This window comes from Salvelinus fontinalis, chromosome 25, assembly GCF_029448725.1.
Source record: "Salvelinus fontinalis isolate EN_2023a chromosome 25, ASM2944872v1, whole genome shotgun sequence".
NCBI lineage: Eukaryota > Metazoa > Chordata > Actinopteri > Salmoniformes > Salmonidae > Salvelinus > Salvelinus fontinalis.
In genome coordinates, this window is record NC_074689.1 from 40,603,208 (window position 1) to 40,621,829 (window position 18,622).

Genomic DNA, 18,622 nt, shown 5'->3' on the forward strand with positions numbered 1-18,622 from the left:
GATCCCCTACATACTGGTCTGAAACTAGATCCCCTACATACTGGTCTGAAACTAGATCCTCTACATACTGGTCTGAAACTAGATCCCCTACATATTGGTCTGAAACTAGATCCCCCTACATACTGGTCTGAAACTAGATCACCCTACATACTGGCCTGAAACTAGAACCCCTACATACTGGTCTGATACTAGATCCCCTACATACTGGTCTGAAACTAGATCCCTAACATACTGGTCTGAAACTAGATCCCTAACATACTGGTCTGAAACTAGATCCCCCTACATACTGGTCTGAAACTAGATCCCCCTACATACTGTTCTGAAACTAGATCCCCTACATACTGGTCTGAAACTAGATCCCTTACATACTGGTCTGATACTAGATCCCCTACATACTGGTCTGAAACTAGATCCTCTACATACTAGTCTGAAACTAGATCCCCCTACATACTGGTCTGAAACTAGATCCCCTACATACTGGTCTGAAACTAGATCCCTTACATACTGGTCTGATACTAGATCCCCTAAATACTGGTCTGAAACTAGATCCTTGACATACTGGTCTGAAACTAGAGACTCTACATACTGGTCTGAAACTAGATCCCCCTACATACTTCAACCAATCCAGCAAATGTGGAGGAGGAGTTAAGAAGGACTGCCTTGTCTTGTTAAAATCCAAAAGTGGAATTCATGTCACAGGCTCATCTGCCATCTCCCGTGAGAACCAAAACAATACGGTTGTTGGGGACTCAACAGAGGCTAACCCCACAGCAAAGCTAAATACTAGCCTACTTTAGGTTTCATCATTTTTAAACCATGACCAGAGAGAGACTGTCAAAGAACACATCAAAGAGCTGCTATTTTTATGAGGTAGTTCATGTTTAAGTTTTTATTCAGCACTGTGAACTCTTTTTACAAAACATAAAAGGCGCTTCTCCTTCAACCAGCTACATTGAATGAGAAGCCAAGTTTGTCTGGTCATAGGAACAACATGAATTTGTGTATGAGGCAGAAATAATGTGGTGCCACGAGTTCAGCTACCAGGAGGAAAGGAGAGATCAGGGACTGTGAGAGGCAGAGCCTCTGCTGCTCTTTCCCTCCACTGAGACTGACGTCTCCTCTCTCTGGTCAGTCTCACCGGAGGAAAGGAGAATTCAGGGGACTGTGAGAGGCAGAGCCTCTGCTGCTCTTTCCCTCCACTGAGACTGACGTCTCCTCTCTCTGGTCAGTCTCACCGGAGGAAAGGAGAATTCAGGGGACTGTGAGAGGCAGAGCCTCTGCTGCTCTTTCCCTCCACTGAGACTGACGTCTCCTCTCTCCACTGAGACTGACCATCAGACGCAGGAACCATCAGTCCAGTAAAATAAAAAATGATGTGTTTTTAATTTATGCTCTACTGTGATACAAAACCTGTATTATTTTGTTATCAAAGCTTGAGTTTTGAAGACTATTATAATATTAGTATTACATAATATATTACTAATATATGAATATATTATATATATATATTATATTATATTATATTATTATATTATATATATTATATTACTAATTAATAATATTATTATTAGACTAATATTAGTTTATGTAAAATGTATTAGGCCACGCCTAGCCAATATGCTTTGATAATGTATTAGGCCAAGCTTAGCCAATATGCATTGATAATGTATTAGGCCAAGCTTAGCCAATATGCTGGGATAATGTATTAGGCCAAGCATAGCCAATATGCTGGGATAATGTATTAGGCCAAGCATAGCCAATATTTAGTGATAACGTATTAGGCCAAGCCTAGCCAATATACTGGGATAATGTATTAGGCCAAGCCTAGCCAATATGCTTCGATAATGTATTAGGCCAAGCTTGGCCAATATGTTGGGATAATGAATTAGGCCAAGCATAACCAATATACTGGGATAATGTATTAGGTCAAGCCTAACCAATTTGCTTGGATAATGTATTAGGTCAAGCATAGCAAATATACTGGGATAATGTATTAGGCCAAGCATAGCCAAATGCCATTGTATATGACATGAGTTTTATGGGCATGTAGGCTACAGGCCGTACCAGTGAGATGTCTCCTCTAGGCTACAGGCCGTACCAGTGAGACGTCTCCTCTAGGCTACAGGCCGTACCAGTGAGACGTCTCCTCTAGGCTACAGGCCGTACCAGTGAGACGTCTCCTCTAGGCTACAGGCCGTACCAGTGAGACGTCTCCTCTAGGCTACAGGCCGTACCAGTGAGACGTCTCCTCTAGGCTACAGGCCGTACCAGTGAGACGTCTCCTCTAGGCTACAGGCCGTACCAGTGAGATGTCTCCTCTAGGCTACAGGCCGTACCAGTGAGATGTCTCCTCTAGGCTACAGGCCGTACCAGTGAGACGTCTCCTCTAGGCTACAGGCCGTACCAGTGAGACGTCTCCTCTAGGCTACAGGCCGTACCAGTGAGACGTCTCCTCTAGGCTACAGGCCGTACCAGTGAGACGTCTCCTCTAGGCTACAGGCCGTACCAGTGAGACGTCTCCTCTAGGCTACAGGCCGTACCAGTGAGACGTCTCCTCTAGGCTACAGGCCGTACCAGTGAGACGTCTCCTCTAGGCTACAGGCCGTACCAGTGAGACGTCTCCTCTAGGCTACAGGCCGTACCAGTGAGACGTCTCCTCTAGGCTACAGGCCGTACCAGTGAGACGTCTCCTCTAGGCTACAGGCCGTACCAGTGAGACGTCTCCTCTAGGCTACAGGCTGTACCAGTGAGACGTCTCCTGTAGGCTACAGGCCGTACCATCGAGACGTCTCCTCTAGGCTACAGGCCGTACCAGTGAGACGTCTCCTGTAGGCTACAGGCCGTACCATCGAGACGTCTCCTCTAGGCTACAGGCCGTACCAGTGAGACGTCTCCTCTAGGCTACAGGCCGTACCAGTGAGACGTCTCCTCTAGGCTACAGGCCGTACCAGTGAGACGTCTCCTCTAGGCTACAGGCCGTACCAGTGAGACGTCTCCTCTAGGCTACAGGCCGTACCAGTGAGACGTCTCCTCTAGGCTACAGGCCGTACCAGTGAGACGTCTCCTCTAGGCTACAGGCCGTACCAGTGAGACGTCTCCTCTAGGCTACAGGCCGTACCAGTGAGACGTCTCCTCTAGGCTACAGGCCGTACCAGTGAGATGTCTCCTCTAGGCTACAGGCCGTACCAGTGAGATGTCTCCTCTAGGCTACAGGCCGTACCAGTGAGATGTCTCCTCTAGGCTACAGGCCGTACCAGTGAGATGTCTCCTCTAGGCTACAGGCCGTACCAGTGAGATGTCTCCTCTAGGCTACAGGCCGTACCAGTGAGATGTCTCCTCTAGGCTAGAGGCCGTACAAGTGAGATGTCTCCTCTAGGCTACAGGCCGTACCAGTGAGATGTCTCCTGTAGGCTACAGGCCGTACCAGTGAGATGTCTCCTCTAGGCTACAGGCCGTACCAGTGAGATGTCTCCTCTAGGCTACAGGCCGTACCAGTGAGATGTCTCCTCTAGGCTACAGGCCGTACCAGTGAGATGTCTCCTCTAGGCTACAGGCCGTACCAGTGAGATGTCTCCTCTAGGCTACAGGCCGTACCAGTGAGATGTCTCCTCTAGGCTACAGGCCGTACCAGTGAGATGTCACCTCTAGGCTACAGGCCGTACCAGTGAGATGTCTCCTCTAGGCTACAGGCCGTACCAGTGAGATGTCTCCTCTAGGCTACAGGCCGTACCAGTGAGATGTCTCCTCTAGGCTACAGGCCGTACCAGTGAGACGTCTCCTCTAGGCTACAGGCCGTACCAGTGAGATGTCTCCTCTAGGCTACAGGCCGTACCTGTGAGACGTCTCCTCTAGGCTACAGGCCGTACCAGTGAGACGTCTCCTCTAGGCTACAGGCCGTACCAGTGAGACGTCTCCTCTAGGCTACAGGCCGTACCAGTGAGACGTCTCCTCTAGGCTACAGGCCGTACCAGTGAGACGTCTCCTCTAGGCTACAGGTCGTACCAGTGAGACGTCTCCTCTAGGCTACAGGCCGTACCAGTGAGACGTCTCCTCTAGGCTACAGGCCGTACCAGTGAGATGTCTCCTCTAGGCTACAGGCCGTACCAGTGAGACGTCTCCTCTAGGCTACAGGCCGTACCAGTGAGACGTCTCCTCTAGGCTACAGGCCGTACCAGTGAGACGTCTCCTCTAGGCTACAGGCCGTACCAGTGAGACGTCTCCTCTAGGCTACAGGCCGTACCAGTGTGACGTCTCCTCTAGGCTACAGGCCGTACCAGTGAGACGTCTCCTCTAGGCTACAGGCCGTACCAGTGAGACGTCTCCTCTAGGCTACAGGCCGTACCAGTGAGACGTCTCCTCTAGGCTACAGGCCGTACCAGTGAGACGTCTCCTCTAGGCTACAGGCCGTACCAGTGAGACGTCTCCTCTAGGCTACAGGCCGTACCAGTGAGACGTCTCCTCTAGGCTACAGGCCGTACCAGTGAGACGTCTCCTCTACGCTACAGGCCGTACCAGTGAGACGTCTCCTCTAGGCTACAGGCCGTACCAGTGAGACGTCTCCTCTAGGCTACAGGCCGTACCAGTGAGACGTCTCCTCTAGGCTACAGGCCGTACCAGTGAGATGTCTCCTCTAGGCTACAGGCCGTACCAGTGAGATGTCTCCTCTAGGCTACAGGCCGTACCAGTGAGACGTCTCCTGTAGGCTACAGGCCGTACCATCGAGACGTCTCCTCTAGGCAACAGGCCGTACCAGTGAGATGTCTCCTCTAGGCTACAGGCCGTACCAGTGAGATGTCTCCTCTTGGCTACAGGCCGTACCAGTGAGATGTCTCCTCTAGGCTACAGGCCGTACCAGTGAGACGTCTCCTGTAGGCTACAGGCCGTACCATCGAGACGTCTCCTCTAGGCTACAGGCCGTACCAGTGAGATGTCTCCTCTAGGCTACAGGCCGTACCAGTGAGATGTCTCCTCTAGGCTACAGGCCGTACCAGTGAGATGTCTCCTCTAGGCTACAGGCCGTACCAGTGAGACGTCTCCTCTAGGCTACAGGCCGTACCAGTGAGATGTTTCCTCTAGGCTACAGGCCGTACCAGTGAGACGTCTCCTCTAGGCTACAGGCCGTACCAGTGAGATGTCTCCTCTAGGCTACAGGCCGTACCAGTGAGACGTCTCCTCTAGGCTACAGGCCGTACCAGTGAGATGTCTCCTCTAGGCTACAGGCCGTACCAGTGAGACGTCTCCTCTAGGCTACAGGCCGTACCAGTGAGACGTCTCCTCTAGGCTACAGGCCGTACCAGTGAGATGTCTCCTCTAGGCTACAGGCCGTACCAGTGAGACGTCTCCTCTAGGCTACAGGCCGTACCAGTGAGATGTCTCCTCTAGGCTACAGGCCGTACCAGTGAGACGTCTCCTCTAGGCTACAGGCCGTACCAGTGAGATGTCTCCTCTAGGCTACAGGCCGTACCAGTGAGACGTCTCCTCTAGGCTACAGGCCGTACCAGTGAGACGTCTCCTCTAGGCTACAGGCCGTACCAGTGAGACGTCTCCTCTAGGCTACAGGCCGTACCAGTGAGACGTCTCCTCTAGGCTACAGGCCGCACCAGTGAGACGTCTCCTCTAGGCTACAGGCCGTACCAGTGAGACGTCTCCTCTAGGCTACAGGCCGTACCAGTGAGACGTCTCCTCTAGGCTACAGGCCGTACCAGTGAGACGTCTCCTCTAGGCTACAGGCCGTACCAGTGAGACGTCTCCTCTAGGCTACAGGCCGTACCAGTGAGATGTCTCCTCTAGGCTACAGGCCGTACCAGTGAGACGTCTCCTCTAGGCTACAGGCCGTACCAGTGAGACGTCTCCTCTAGGCTACAGGCCGTACCAGTGAGACGTCTCCTCTAGGCTACAGGCCGTACCAGTGAGACGTCTCCTCTAGGCTACAGGCCGTACCAGTGAGACGTCTCCTCTAGGCTACAGGCCGTACCAGTGAGATGTCTCATCTAGGCTACAGGCCGTACCAGTGAGATGTCTCCTCTAGGCTACAGGCCGTACCAGTGAGACGTCTCCTCTAGGCTACAGGCCGTACCAGTGAGACGTCTCCTCTAGGCTACAGGCCGTACCAGTGAGACGTCTCCTCTAGGCTACAGGCCGTACCAGTGAGACGTCTCCTCTAGGCTACAGGCCGTACCAGTGAGACGTCTCCTCTAGGCTACAGGCCGTACCAGTGAGACGTCTCCTCTAGGCTACAGGCCGTACCAGTGAGACGTCTCCTCTAGGCTACAGGCCGTACCAGTGAGACGTCTCCTCTAGGCTACAGGCCGTACCAGTGAGACGTCTCCTCTAGGCTACAGGCCGTACCAGTGAGACGTCTCCTCTAGGCTACAGGCCGTACCAGTGAGACGTCTCCTCTAGGCTACAGGCCGTACCAGTGAGACGTCTCCTGTAGGCTACAGGCCGTACCATCGAGACGTCTCCTCTAGGCTACAGGCCGTACCAGTGAGACGTCTCCTCTAGGCTACAGGCCGTACCAGTGAGACGTCTCCTCTAGGCTACAGGCCGTACCAGTGAGACGTCTCCTCTAGGCTACAGGCCGTACCAGTGAGACGTCTCCTCTAGGCTACAGGCCGTACCAGTGAGACGTCTCCTCTAGGCTACAGGCCGTACCAGTGAGACGTCTCCTCTAGGCTACAGGCCGTACCAGTGAGATGTCTCCTCTAGGCTACAGGCCGTACCAGTGAGACGTCTCCTCTAGGCTACAGGCCGTACCAGTGAGATGTCTCCTCTAGGCTACAGGCCGTACCAGTGAGATGTCTCCTCTAGGCTACAGGCCGTACCAGTGAGATGTCTCCTCTAGGCTACAGGCCGTACCAGTGAGATGTCTCCTCTAGGCTACAGGCCGTACCAGTGAGATGTCTCCTCTAGGCTACAGGCCGTACCAGTGAGATGTCTCCTCTAGGCTAGAGGCCGTACAAGTGAGATGTCTCCTCTAGGCTACAGGCCGTACCAGTGAGATGTCTCCTCTAGGCTACAGGCCGTACCAGTGAGATGTCTCCTGTAGGCTACAGGCCGTACCAGTGAGATGTCTCCTCTAGGCTACAGGCCGTACCAGTGAGATGTCTCCTCTAGGCTACAGGCCGTACCAGTGAGATGTCTCCTCTAGGCTACAGGCCGTACCAGTGAGATGTCTCCTCTAGGCTACAGGCCGTACCAGTGAGATGTCTCCTCTAGGCTACAGGCCGTACCAGTGAGATGTCTCCTCTAGGCTACAGGCCGTACCAGTGAGATGTCACCTCTAGGCTACAGGCCGTACCAGTGAGATGTCTCCTCTAGGCTACAGGCCGTACCAGTGAGATGTCTCCTCTAGGCTACAGGCCGTACCAGTGAGATGTCTCCTCTAGGCTACAGGCCGTACCAGTGAGACGTCTCCTCTAGGCTACAGGCCGTACCAGTGAGATGTCTCCTCTAGGCTACAGGCCGTACCAGTGAGACGTCTCCTCTAGGCTACAGGCCGTACCAGTGAGACGTCTCCTCTAGGCTACAGGCCGTACCAGTGAGACGTCTCCTCTAGGCTACAGGCCGTACCAGTGAGACGTCTCCTCTAGGCTACAGGCCGTACCAGTGAGACGTCTCCTCTAGGCTACAGGCCGTACCAGTGAGACGTCTCCTCTAGGCTACAGGCCGTACCAGTGAGATGTCTCCTCTAGGCTACAGGCCGTACCAGTGAGACGTCTCCTCTAGGCTACAGGCCGTACCAGTGAGACGTCTCCTCTAGGCTACAGGCCGTACCAGTGAGACGTCTCCTCTAGGCTACAGGCCGTACCAGTGAGACGTCTCCTCTAGGCTACAGGCCGTACCAGTGAGACGTCTCCTCTAGGCTACAGGCCGTACCAGTGTGACGTCTCCTCTAGGCTACAGGCCGTACCAGTGAGACGTCTCCTCTAGGCTACAGGCCGTACCAGTGAGACGTCTCCTCTAGGCTACAGGCCGTACCAGTGAGACGTCTCCTCTAGGCTACAGGCCGTACCAGTGAGACGTCTCCTCTAGGCTACAGGCCGTACCAGTGAGACGTCTCCTCTAGGCTACAGGCCGTACCAGTGAGACGTCTCCTCTAGGCTACAGGCCGTACCAGTGAGACGTCTCCTCTAGGCTACAGGCCCTACCAGTGAGACGTCTCCTCTAGGCTACAGGCCGTACCAGTGAGACGTCTCCTCTAGGCTACAGGCCGTACCAGTGAGACGTCTCCTCTAGGCTACAGGCCGTACCAGTGAGACGTCTCCTCTACGCTACAGGCCGTACCAGTGAGACGTCTCCTCTAGGCTACAGGCCGTACCAGTGAGACGTCTCCTCTAGGCTACAGGCCGTACCAGTGAGACGTCTCCTCTAGGCTACAGGCCGTACCAGTGAGATGTCTCCTCTAGGCTACAGGCCGTACCAGTGAGATGTCTCCTCTAGGCTACAGGCCGTACCAGTGAGACGTCTCCTGTAGGCTACAGGCCGTACCATCGAGACGTCTCCTCTAGGCAACAGGCCGTACCAGTGAGATGTCTCCTCTAGGCTACAGGCCGTACCAGTGAGATGTCTCCTCTAGGCTACAGGCCGTACCAGTGAGATGTCTCCTCTAGGCTACAGGCCGTACCAGTGAGACGTCTCCTGTAGGCTACAGGCCGTACCATCGAGACGTCTCCTCTAGGCTACAGGCCGTACCAGTGAGATGTCTCCTCTAGGCTACAGGCCGTACCAGTGAGATGTCTCCTCTAGGCTACAGGCCGTACCAGTGAGATGTCTCCTCTAGGCTACAGGCCGTACCAGTGAGACGTCTCCTCTAGGCTACAGGCCGTACCAGTGAGATGTCTCCTCTAGGCTACAGGCCGTACCAGTGAGATGTCTCCTCTAGGCTACAGGCCGTACCAGTGAGACGTCTCCTCTAGGCTACAGGCCGTACCAGTGAGATGTCTCCTCTAGGCTACAGGCCGTACCAGTGAGACGTCTCCTCTAGGCTACAGGCCGTACCAGTGAGATGTCTCCTCTAGGCTACAGGCCGTACCAGTGAGACGTCTCCTCTAGGCTACAGGCCGTACCAGTGAGATGTCTCCTCTAGGCTACAGGCCGTACCAGTGAGATGTCTCCTCTAGGCTACAGGCCGTACCAGTGAGACGTCTCCTCTAGGCTACAGGCCGTACCAGTGAGATGTCTCCTCTAGGCTACAGGCCGTACCAGTGAGACGTCTCCTCTAGGCTACAGGCCGTACCAGTGAGATGTCTCCTCTAGGCTACAGGCCGTACCAGTGAGACGTCTCCTCTAGGCTACAGGCCGTACCAGTGAGATGTCTCCTCTAGGCTACAGGCCGTACCAGTGAGACGTCTCCTCTAGGCTACAGGCCGTACCAGTGAGACGTCTCCTCTAGGCTACAGGCCGTACCAGTGAGACGTCTCCTCTAGGCTACAGGCCGTACCAGTGAGACGTCTCCTCTAGGCTACAGGCCGTACCAGTGAGACGTCTCCTCTAGGCTACAGGCCGTACCAGTGAGACGTCTCCTCTAGGCTACAGGCCGTACCAGTGAGACGTCTCCTCTAGGCTACAGGCCGTACCAGTGAGACGTCTCCTCTAGGCTACAGGCCGTACCAGTGAGATGTCTCCTCTAGGCTACAGGCCGTACCAGTGAGATGTCTCCTCTAGGCTACAGGCCGTACCAGTGAGATGTCTCCTCTAGGTTACAGGCCGTACCAGTGAGATGTCTCCTCTAGGCTACAGGCCGTACCAGTGAGATGTCTCCTCTAGGCTACAGGCCGTACCAGTGAGACGTCTCCTCTAGGCTACAGGCCGTACCAGTGAGATGTCTCCTGTAGGCTACAGGCCGTACCAGTGAGATGTCTCCTGTAGGCTACAGGCCGTACCAGTGAGATGTCTCCTCTAGGCTACAGGCCGTACCAGTGAGATGTCTCCTCTAGGCTACAAGCCGTACCAGTGAGATGTCTCCTCTAGGCTACAGGCCGTACCAGTGAGATGTCTCCTCTAGGCTACAGGCCGTACCAGTGAGATGTCTCCTCTAGGCTACAGGCCGTACCAGTGAGATGTCTCCTCTAGGCTACAGGCCGTACCAGTGAGATGTCTCCTCTAGGCTACAGGCCGTACCAGTGAGATGTCTCCTCTAGGCTACAGGCCGTACCAGTGAGATGTCTCCTCTAGGCTACAGGCCGTACCAGTGAGATGTCTCCTCTAGGCTACAGGCCGTACCAGTGAGATGTCTCCTCTAGGCTACAGGCCGTACCAGTGAGATGTCTCCTCTAGGCTACAGGCCGTACCAGCGAGATGTCTCCTCTAGGCTACAGGCCGTACCAGTGAGATGTCTCCTCTAGGCTACAGGCCGTACCAGTGAGATGTCTCCTCTAGGCTACAGGCCGTACCAGTGAGATGTCTCCTCTAGGCTACAGGCCGTACCAGTGAGATTTCTCCTCTAGGCTACAGGCCGTACCAGTGTGACGTCTCCTCTAGGCTACAGGCCGTACCAGTGAGATGTCTCCTCTAGGCTACAGGCCGTACCAGTGAGACGTCTCCTCTAGGCTACAGGCCGTACCAGTGAGATGTCTCCTCTAGGCTACAGGCCGTACCAGTGAGATGTCTCCTGGAGGCTACAGGCCGTACCAGTGAGATGTCTCCTCTAGGCTACAGGCCGTACCAGTGAGATGTCTCCTCTAGGCTACAGGCCGTACCAGTGAGATGTCTCCTGTAGGCTACAGGCCGTACCAGTGAGATGTCTCCTCTAGGCTACAGGCCGTACCAGTGAGATGTCTCCTCTAGGCTACAGGCCGTACCAGTGAGATGTCTCCTCTAGGCTACAGGCCGTACCAGTGAGATGTCTCCTCTAGGCTACAGGCCGTACCAGTGAGATGTCTCCTCTAGGCTACAGGCCGTACCAGTGAGATGATATGTTTCGTTACATAACTTGACTAATTCCAACTATTTTGTGAAATATATTTATATATTTGCCAGTCTTATGCCAAGGAGTTTACAGTAATGACACACCCTGTGTTACAGATCTTACTCTCCCTGGGAAGGTGCCAACCGTGCCATGATAAGCTACCACTTATTCAAAACACTTTTCTCTTTTTAAGAGAATAGGCCTAAATAAATTCTATCCCTTTTTCTATCGGTCGTATGGAACACTGGTCCGCGGGAGGTGACTCTAACCATATTAGTATGCAAAGGAGCTGCCCCTCGCGAGGCCTATAATTTCCTTGCAAATGATTTCCGTTTTTAAGATGAAAGAAAACAAGACAATGCCATTTTCAGCGCGGGCGCGGTGGGCTCGGGCGTCAGGCTCCTCAACAGAAGCTCTATTTAAATAACTTAGCCGTCGTCAGCAGGTGGCAAATAGGAACTAAGGCTAAAATGTAGAGTGGAAAAATCTTTGATATGTCGGCCTAGTTGATTGGGTTTGGCACAATGTCCCGGCTGTTTGGAGGCAGTTGAGCTGAGGACACAGTGGAAAAGAGTCTCTCTTCTCCTTCAGAAAAACTTCCCTTTGCTCTTTAGCCTGTATAATGGTGTGTAGGCAAGCTGGCTGTGACATGCTGGGAGGTAACTTAATTAAACTTATAGGCCAGCTGAAACGCATAGAAATGCTGGACACTGACAACTTGACTTTCAGATAATGTCCATTTTAAAACAAGGTTAGAACCATTTATGTTAGACAAAACCAAATTAGGTGGTAGTCTATAGAAACAATATTCTAATTTTAGGTGGTAACCCATAGAAACAATATTCTAATTTTAAATGGTAACCCAGAGAAACAATATTCTAATATTAGGTGGTAGTCTATAGAAACAATATTCTAATATTAGGTGGTAGTCTATAGAAACAATATTCAAATATTAGGTGGTAACCCATAGAAACAATATTCTAATATTAGGTGGTAACCCATAGAAACAATATTCTAATATTAGGTGGTAACCCATAGAAACAATATTCTAATATTAGGTGGTAGTCTATAGAAACAATATTCTAATATTAGGTGGTAGTCTATAGAAACAATATTCTAATTTTAGGTGGTAACCCATAGAAACAATATTCTAATATTAGGTGGTAACCCATAGAAACAATATTCTAATATTAGATGGTAACCCATAGAAACAATATTCTAATATTAGGTGGTATTCTATAGAAACAATATTCTAATATTAGGTGGTAACCCATAGAAACAATATTCTAATATTAGGTGGTAACCCATAGAAACAATATTCTAATATTAGGTGGTAACCCATAGAAACAATATTCTAATATTAGGTGGTAACCCATAGAAACAATATTCTAATATTAGGTGGTAACCAATAGAAACAATATTCTAATATTAGGTGGTAACCCATAGAAACAATATTCTAATATTAGGTGGTAACCAATAGAAACAATATTCTAATATTAGGTGGTAACCCATAGAAACAATATTCTAATATTAGGTGGTAACCAATAGAAACAATATTTTAATATTAGGTGGTAACCCATAGACACAATATTGTAATATTACGTGGTAACCAATAGAAAGAATAATCTAATATTAGGTGGTAGTCTATAGAAACAATATTCTAATATTAGGTGGTAACCCATAGAAACAATATTCTAATATTAGGTGGTAACCAATAGAAACAATATTCTAATATTAGGTGGTAGTCCATAGAAACAATATTCTAATATTAGGTGGTAGTCTATAGAAACAATATTCAAATATTAGGTGGTAACCCATAGAAACAATATTCTAATATTAGGTGGTAGTCTATAGAAACAATATTCTAATATTAGGTGGTAGTCTATGGAAACCATATTATAATATTAGGTGGTAGTCTATGGAAACCATATTATAATATTAGGTGGTAACCCGTAGAAACAATAATCTAATATTAGGTGGTAACCAATAGAAACAATATTCTAATATTAGGTGGTAACCCATAGAAACAATATTCTAATATTAGGTGGTGACCAATAGAAACAATATTCTAAAATTAGGTGGTGACCAATAGAAACAATATTCTAATATTAGGTGGTAACCAATAGAAACAATATTCTAATATTAGGTGGTAAACAATAGAAACAATATTCTAATATTAGGTGGTAACCCATAGAAACAATATTCTAATATTAGGTGGTAACCCATAGAAACAATATTCTAATATTAGGTGGTGACCAATAGAAACAATATTCTAATATTAGGTGGTGACCAATAGAAACAATATTCTAATATTAGGTGGTAACCCATAGAAACAATATTCTAATATTAGGTGGTAGTCTATAGAAACAATATTCTAATATTAGGTGGTAACCCATAGAAACATTATTCTAATATTAGGTGGTAGTCTATAGAAACAATATTCTAATATTAGGTGGTAGTCTATAGAAACAATATTCTAATATTAGGTGGTAGTCTATAGAAACAATATTCTAATATTAGGTGGTAGTCTATAGAAACAATATTCTAATATTAGGTGGTAGTCTATAGAAACAATATTCTAATATTAGGTGGTAGTCTATAGAAACAATATTCTAATATTAGGTGGTAGTCTATAGAAACAATATTCTAATATTAGGTGGTAAACAATAGAAACAATATTCTAATATTAGGTGGTAACCCGTAGAAACAATAATCTAATATTAGGTGGTAGTCTATAGAAACAATATTCTAATATTAGGTGGTAACCCATAGAAACAATATTCTAATATTAGGTGGTAACCCATAGAAACAATATTCTAATATTAGGTGGTAACCCATAGAAACAATATTCTAATATTAGGTGGTAACCCATAGAAACAATATTCTAATATTAGGTGGTAACCCATAGAAACAATATTCTAATATTAGGTGGTAGTCTATAGAAACAATATTCAAATATTAGGTGGTAACCCATAGAAACAATAGTATATTTAAAAAATAAAGTTATGTTTAAGTGAGAAGTAGGGATTGGTCTGAAGCTTAAAAAATGGAAATTCACATGAGTACCACAAAGCCAACTCCACCCAATGCTGTAACAAGGGTTTCCAGCACTCAGCTTTGACCTACTACAGTAGCTATGTTGGTGTATTGTACTGCAAACTATGGAAGCAGATCGCTCAGGATTCAAACCTCCTCAAACAGCCTGATTCATACTGTTAGAGGAGGTGCTTCCACAGTAATGTGAATTGTTCTGCGTACAAGGTAAATTATTGGATTCTTCACACACCATGCTAATCCCATTCCACTACTTTTTTTAAACGTATTTTAATGATATGATAACAAGCGCTGCTTTTATACTTACACCACCATCATGCTTGAATGACTCAGCTGTTTTAGCTTGTAGTAATGTGTTGGCTGCCTGTATTTCCTCAAACCTTTATTTTTAGCAATACGTGTCATTGAGAATAAAGTAGGTGTCCAACATAACAGGAAGTGGCGATGTGTTGGACACAGTCACGTAGATATAGAGGTCTATAGATACTGTCTCCATTCCCGATCTCTGTAAACGTTAGTTTACCTGTCTAATATTGATATATTATATATTATATATATATATAATATTGTAATATTGACATAAACTGAAAAACACTTGTTTTTTGCCAACATGGTCTTGTCTCCAATTGCTTTGCTGATCAATGGACAATTCATTACCTCTGTCAAATGAACAAGTAGCTTAATAAAGTTATGTTTATTTGTATTTATTTTAGCAATATAGATGATGACGCTACAATAATACACATTAACAATAGGCCTATATCTAAAAAATATATACAGCCTAATGAGACAATGATCAGGGGGCCCCTTGCTCTATTCTTCTGGTGTGTGTGTGTGTGTGTGTGTGTGTGTGTGTGTGTGTGTGTGTGTGTGTGTGTGTGTGTGTGTGTGTGTGTGTGTGTGTGTGTGTGTGTGTGTGTGTGTGTGTGTGTGTGTGTGTGTGTGTGTGTGTGTGTGTGTGTGTGAGAGCATATTCCTTTGAAGACTATGAATCAGGCTGTTTGAGGAGGTTTGAATCCTGAGCGAACTGCCTCCATAGGTTGAAGTACAATACACCAACATAGCTACTATAGTAGGTCAAAGCTGAGTGCTGGAAACCCTTGTTACAGCATTGGGTGGAGTTGGCTTTGTGGTGCTCATGTGAATTTCCTTTCTTTTTCAGCTTCAGACCAATCCCTAATTTTCACTTAAAATGTAGTGTTTTGCTGTTTTTACACTGGAAGGTGATCATATAAAATTATACAATATGTTAACATGCAGAAGGTGTCTTTCTGAAATGTAATTTGCGCATCAAATTATGTTAAAAATATGTTTGTGTTTTGTTTCACAATGTATTGTCCAGGCCCAGGTTTTAAGGCCCAGGTATCAAGGGACAGGTTTCTAGGGCCTGGTTTATAGGGCCTGGTTTCAAGGGACAGGTTTCAAGGGACAGGTTCCTAGGGCCTGGTTTCTAGGGCCTGGTTTCTAGGGCCTGGTTCCTAGGGCCTGGTTTCTAGGGACAGGTTTCTAGGGCCTGGTTTCTAGGGCCTGGTTTCTAGGGACAGGTTCCTAGGGCTTGGTTTCTAGGGCCTGGTTTCTAGGGCCTGGTTTCTAGGGCCTGGTTTCTAGGGACAGGTTTCTAGGGACAGGTATCAAGGGCCAGGTTTCTAGGGCCTGGTGGGTTTATTTGGATTTGTAGTGACGCTATTTTCGTTTGAACAAATGATTTAAACCTTTTGCTGCCTCTCTATTTCCATGAAGACAAAGACTTCGAACAGGAAAGAGAACGTCTCTGAGAAGGGGAGCTCTTCTGCTAATATCTGCGGTTAATGCAACCATTAATGTACCTATGTGCTAAAGTGCATTCATTCAGACCAGGAGTCAATGAATGTTAATTGCGCTACTTCCGAATCATAAATATTAACATAAATCACGGCTCTGTATAACAATATCATGCCTTTACCTTTATGTCTCTAACGTGGGCTGCTGCAGCTCACTGCTTTACGTCCCTAACGTGGGCTGCTGCAGCTCACTGCTTTACATCCCTAACGTGGGCTGCTGCAGCTCACTGCTTTATGTCTCTAACGTGGGCTGCTGCAGCTCACTGCTTTACATCCCTAACGTGGGCTGCTGCAGCTCCCCGCTTTACGTCCCTAACGTGGGCTGCTGCAGCTCACTGCTTTACGTCCCTAACGTGGGCTGCTGCAGCTCACCACTTTATGTCCCTAACGTGGGCTGCTGCAGCTCACCGCTTTACGTCCCTAACGTGGGCTGCTGCAGCTCACTGCTTTACGTCCCTAACGTGGGCTGCTGCAGCTCACCGCTTTACGTCCCTAACGTGGGCAGCTGCAGCTCACTGCTTTACGTCCCTAACGTGGGCTGCTACAGCTCCCCGCTTTACGTCCCTAACGTGGGCTGCTGCAGCTCACTGCTTTACGTCCCTAACGTGGGCTGCTGCAGCTCACTGCTTTACATCCCTAACGTGGGCTGCTGCAGCTCACTGCTTTACGTCCCTAACGTGGGCTGCTGCAGCTCACTGCTTTATGTCCCTAACGTGGGCTGCTGCAGCTCACCGCTTTACGTCCCTAACGTGGGCTGCTGCAGCTCACCGCTTTACGTCCCTAACGTGGGCTGCTGCATCTCACTGCTTTACGTCCCTAACGTGGGCTGCTGCAGCTCACTGCTTTATGTCTCTAACGTGGGCTGCTGCAGCTCACTGCTTTATGTCTCTAACGTGGGCTGCTGCAGCTCCCCGCTTTACGTCCCTAACGTGGGCTGCTGCAGCTCCCCGCTTTACGTCCCTAACGTGGGCTGCTGCAGCTCACTGCTTTACGTCCCTAGCGTGGGCTGCTGCAGCTCCCCGCTTTACGTCCCTAACGTGGGCTGCTGCAGCTCACCGCTTTACGTCCCTAACGTGGGCTGCTGCAGCTCCCCGCTTTACGTCCCTAACGTGGGCTGCTGCAGCTCACCGCTTTACGTCCCTAACGTGGGCTGCTGCAGCTCACCGCTTTACGTCCCTAACGTGGGCTGCTGCAGCTCACCGCTTTACGTCCCTAACGTGGGCTGCTGCAGCTCACCGCTTTATGTCTCTAACGTGGGCTGCTGCAGCTCACTGCTTTATGTCCCTAACGTGGGCTGCTGCAGCTCACCGCTTTACGTCCCTAACGTGGGCTGCTGCAGCTCACTGCTTTACATCCCTAACGTGGGCTGCTGCAGCTCACCGCTTTACGTCCCTAACGTGGGCTGCTGCAGCTCACTGCTTTACGTCCCTAACGTGGGCTGCTGCAGCTCCCCGCTTTACGTCCCTAACGTGGGCTGCTGCAGCTCACCGCTTTACGTCCCTAACGTGGGCTGCTGCAGCTCACTGCTTTACGTCCCTAACGTGGGCTGCTGCAGCTCCCCGCTTTACGTCCCTAACGTGGGCTGCTGCAGCTCACCGCTTTACGTCCCTAACGTGGGCTGCTGCAGCTCCCCGCTTTACGTCCCTAACGTGGGCTGCTGCAGCTCACCGCTTTACGTCCCTAACGTGGGCTGCTGCAGCTCACCGCTTTACGTCCCTAACGTGGGCTGCTGCAGCTCACCGCTTTACGTCCCTAACGTGGGCTGCTGCAGCTCACCGCTTTATGTCTCTAACGTGGGCTGCTGCAGCTCACTGCTTTATGTCCCTAACGTGGGCTGCTGCAGCTCACCGCTTTACGTCCCTAACGTGGGCTGCTGCAGCTCCCCGCTTTACGTCCCTAACGTGGGCTGCTGCAGCTCACCGCTTTACGTCCCTAACGTGGGCTGCTGCAGCTCACCGCTTTACGTCCCTAACGTGGGCTGCTGCAGCTCACCGCTTTACGTCCCTAACGTGGGCTGCTGCAGCTCACCGCTTTATGTCTCTAACGTGGGCTGCTGCAGCTCACTGCTTTATGTCCCTAACGTGGGCTGCTGCAGCTCACCGCTTTACGTCCCTAACGTGGGCTGCTACAGCTCCCCGCTTTACGTCCCTAACGTGGGCTGCTGCAGCTCACTGCTTTACATCCCTAACGTGGGCTGCTGCAGCTCACCGCTTTACGTCCCTAACGTGGGCTGCTGCAGCTCACTGCTTTACGTCCCTAACGTGGGCTGCTGCAGCTCCCCGCTTTACGTCCCTAACGTGGGCTGCTGCAGCTCACCGCTTTACGTCCCTAACGTGGGCTGCTGCAGCTCCCCGCTTCTATAAATCATGTCTCTGCTTCCACAAGAAGCAGCTGCAGCACCATGGAGAGACAGGAGCCGGGACCTTGGGGATTATCTACAGCAACATGACTGATAGTTTTTAGCGACTGTTTAATAGTATTACTTTTAATGCACATACACATGTAAAGTGAAAACATGATCGTCACCGGTCTTATGTCTGTTTAGATATTAATTAGTATAATTTACGCCCTTTAGGCAAAAAATAGGTTGTTATTTTTTGTTTTTGTTTAAGTCCTGTTTTATTTTCCATTGTTTTCTCCTCCTTAGAAATTAAATGTAAATTATTGTAATATTTAACTTGTATTATTTAGTTTATTATAATAACTGTTGCAATAAATTATTATATTGTTACATTATAGTTTTTTTAAATTATTGTTAGTATTATCAGTACAGTCATAAACGAAACAAATGGACAAACATTAGAATAGCCCAGGGATGTGAATAACCTGGATGTGAATC

At 49.1% G+C, this 18,622-nt stretch overlaps 1 protein-coding gene across 1 annotated transcript in view; it reads left to right on the forward strand.

The window, feature by feature from the left end:
• LOC129823354 (prestalk protein-like) overlaps positions 1-18,146 on the forward strand; it is a 60,385-nt gene extending 42,239 nt beyond the window's left edge. The window contains exon 2 of the mRNA XM_055882278.1: positions 15,935-18,146. Within this exon, the coding sequence (XP_055738253.1) occupies positions 15,935-18,146 (2,212 nt within the window). The remainder of the gene's footprint in view (positions 1-15,934) is intronic.
• Positions 18,147-18,622: the final 476 nt, after the last annotated feature.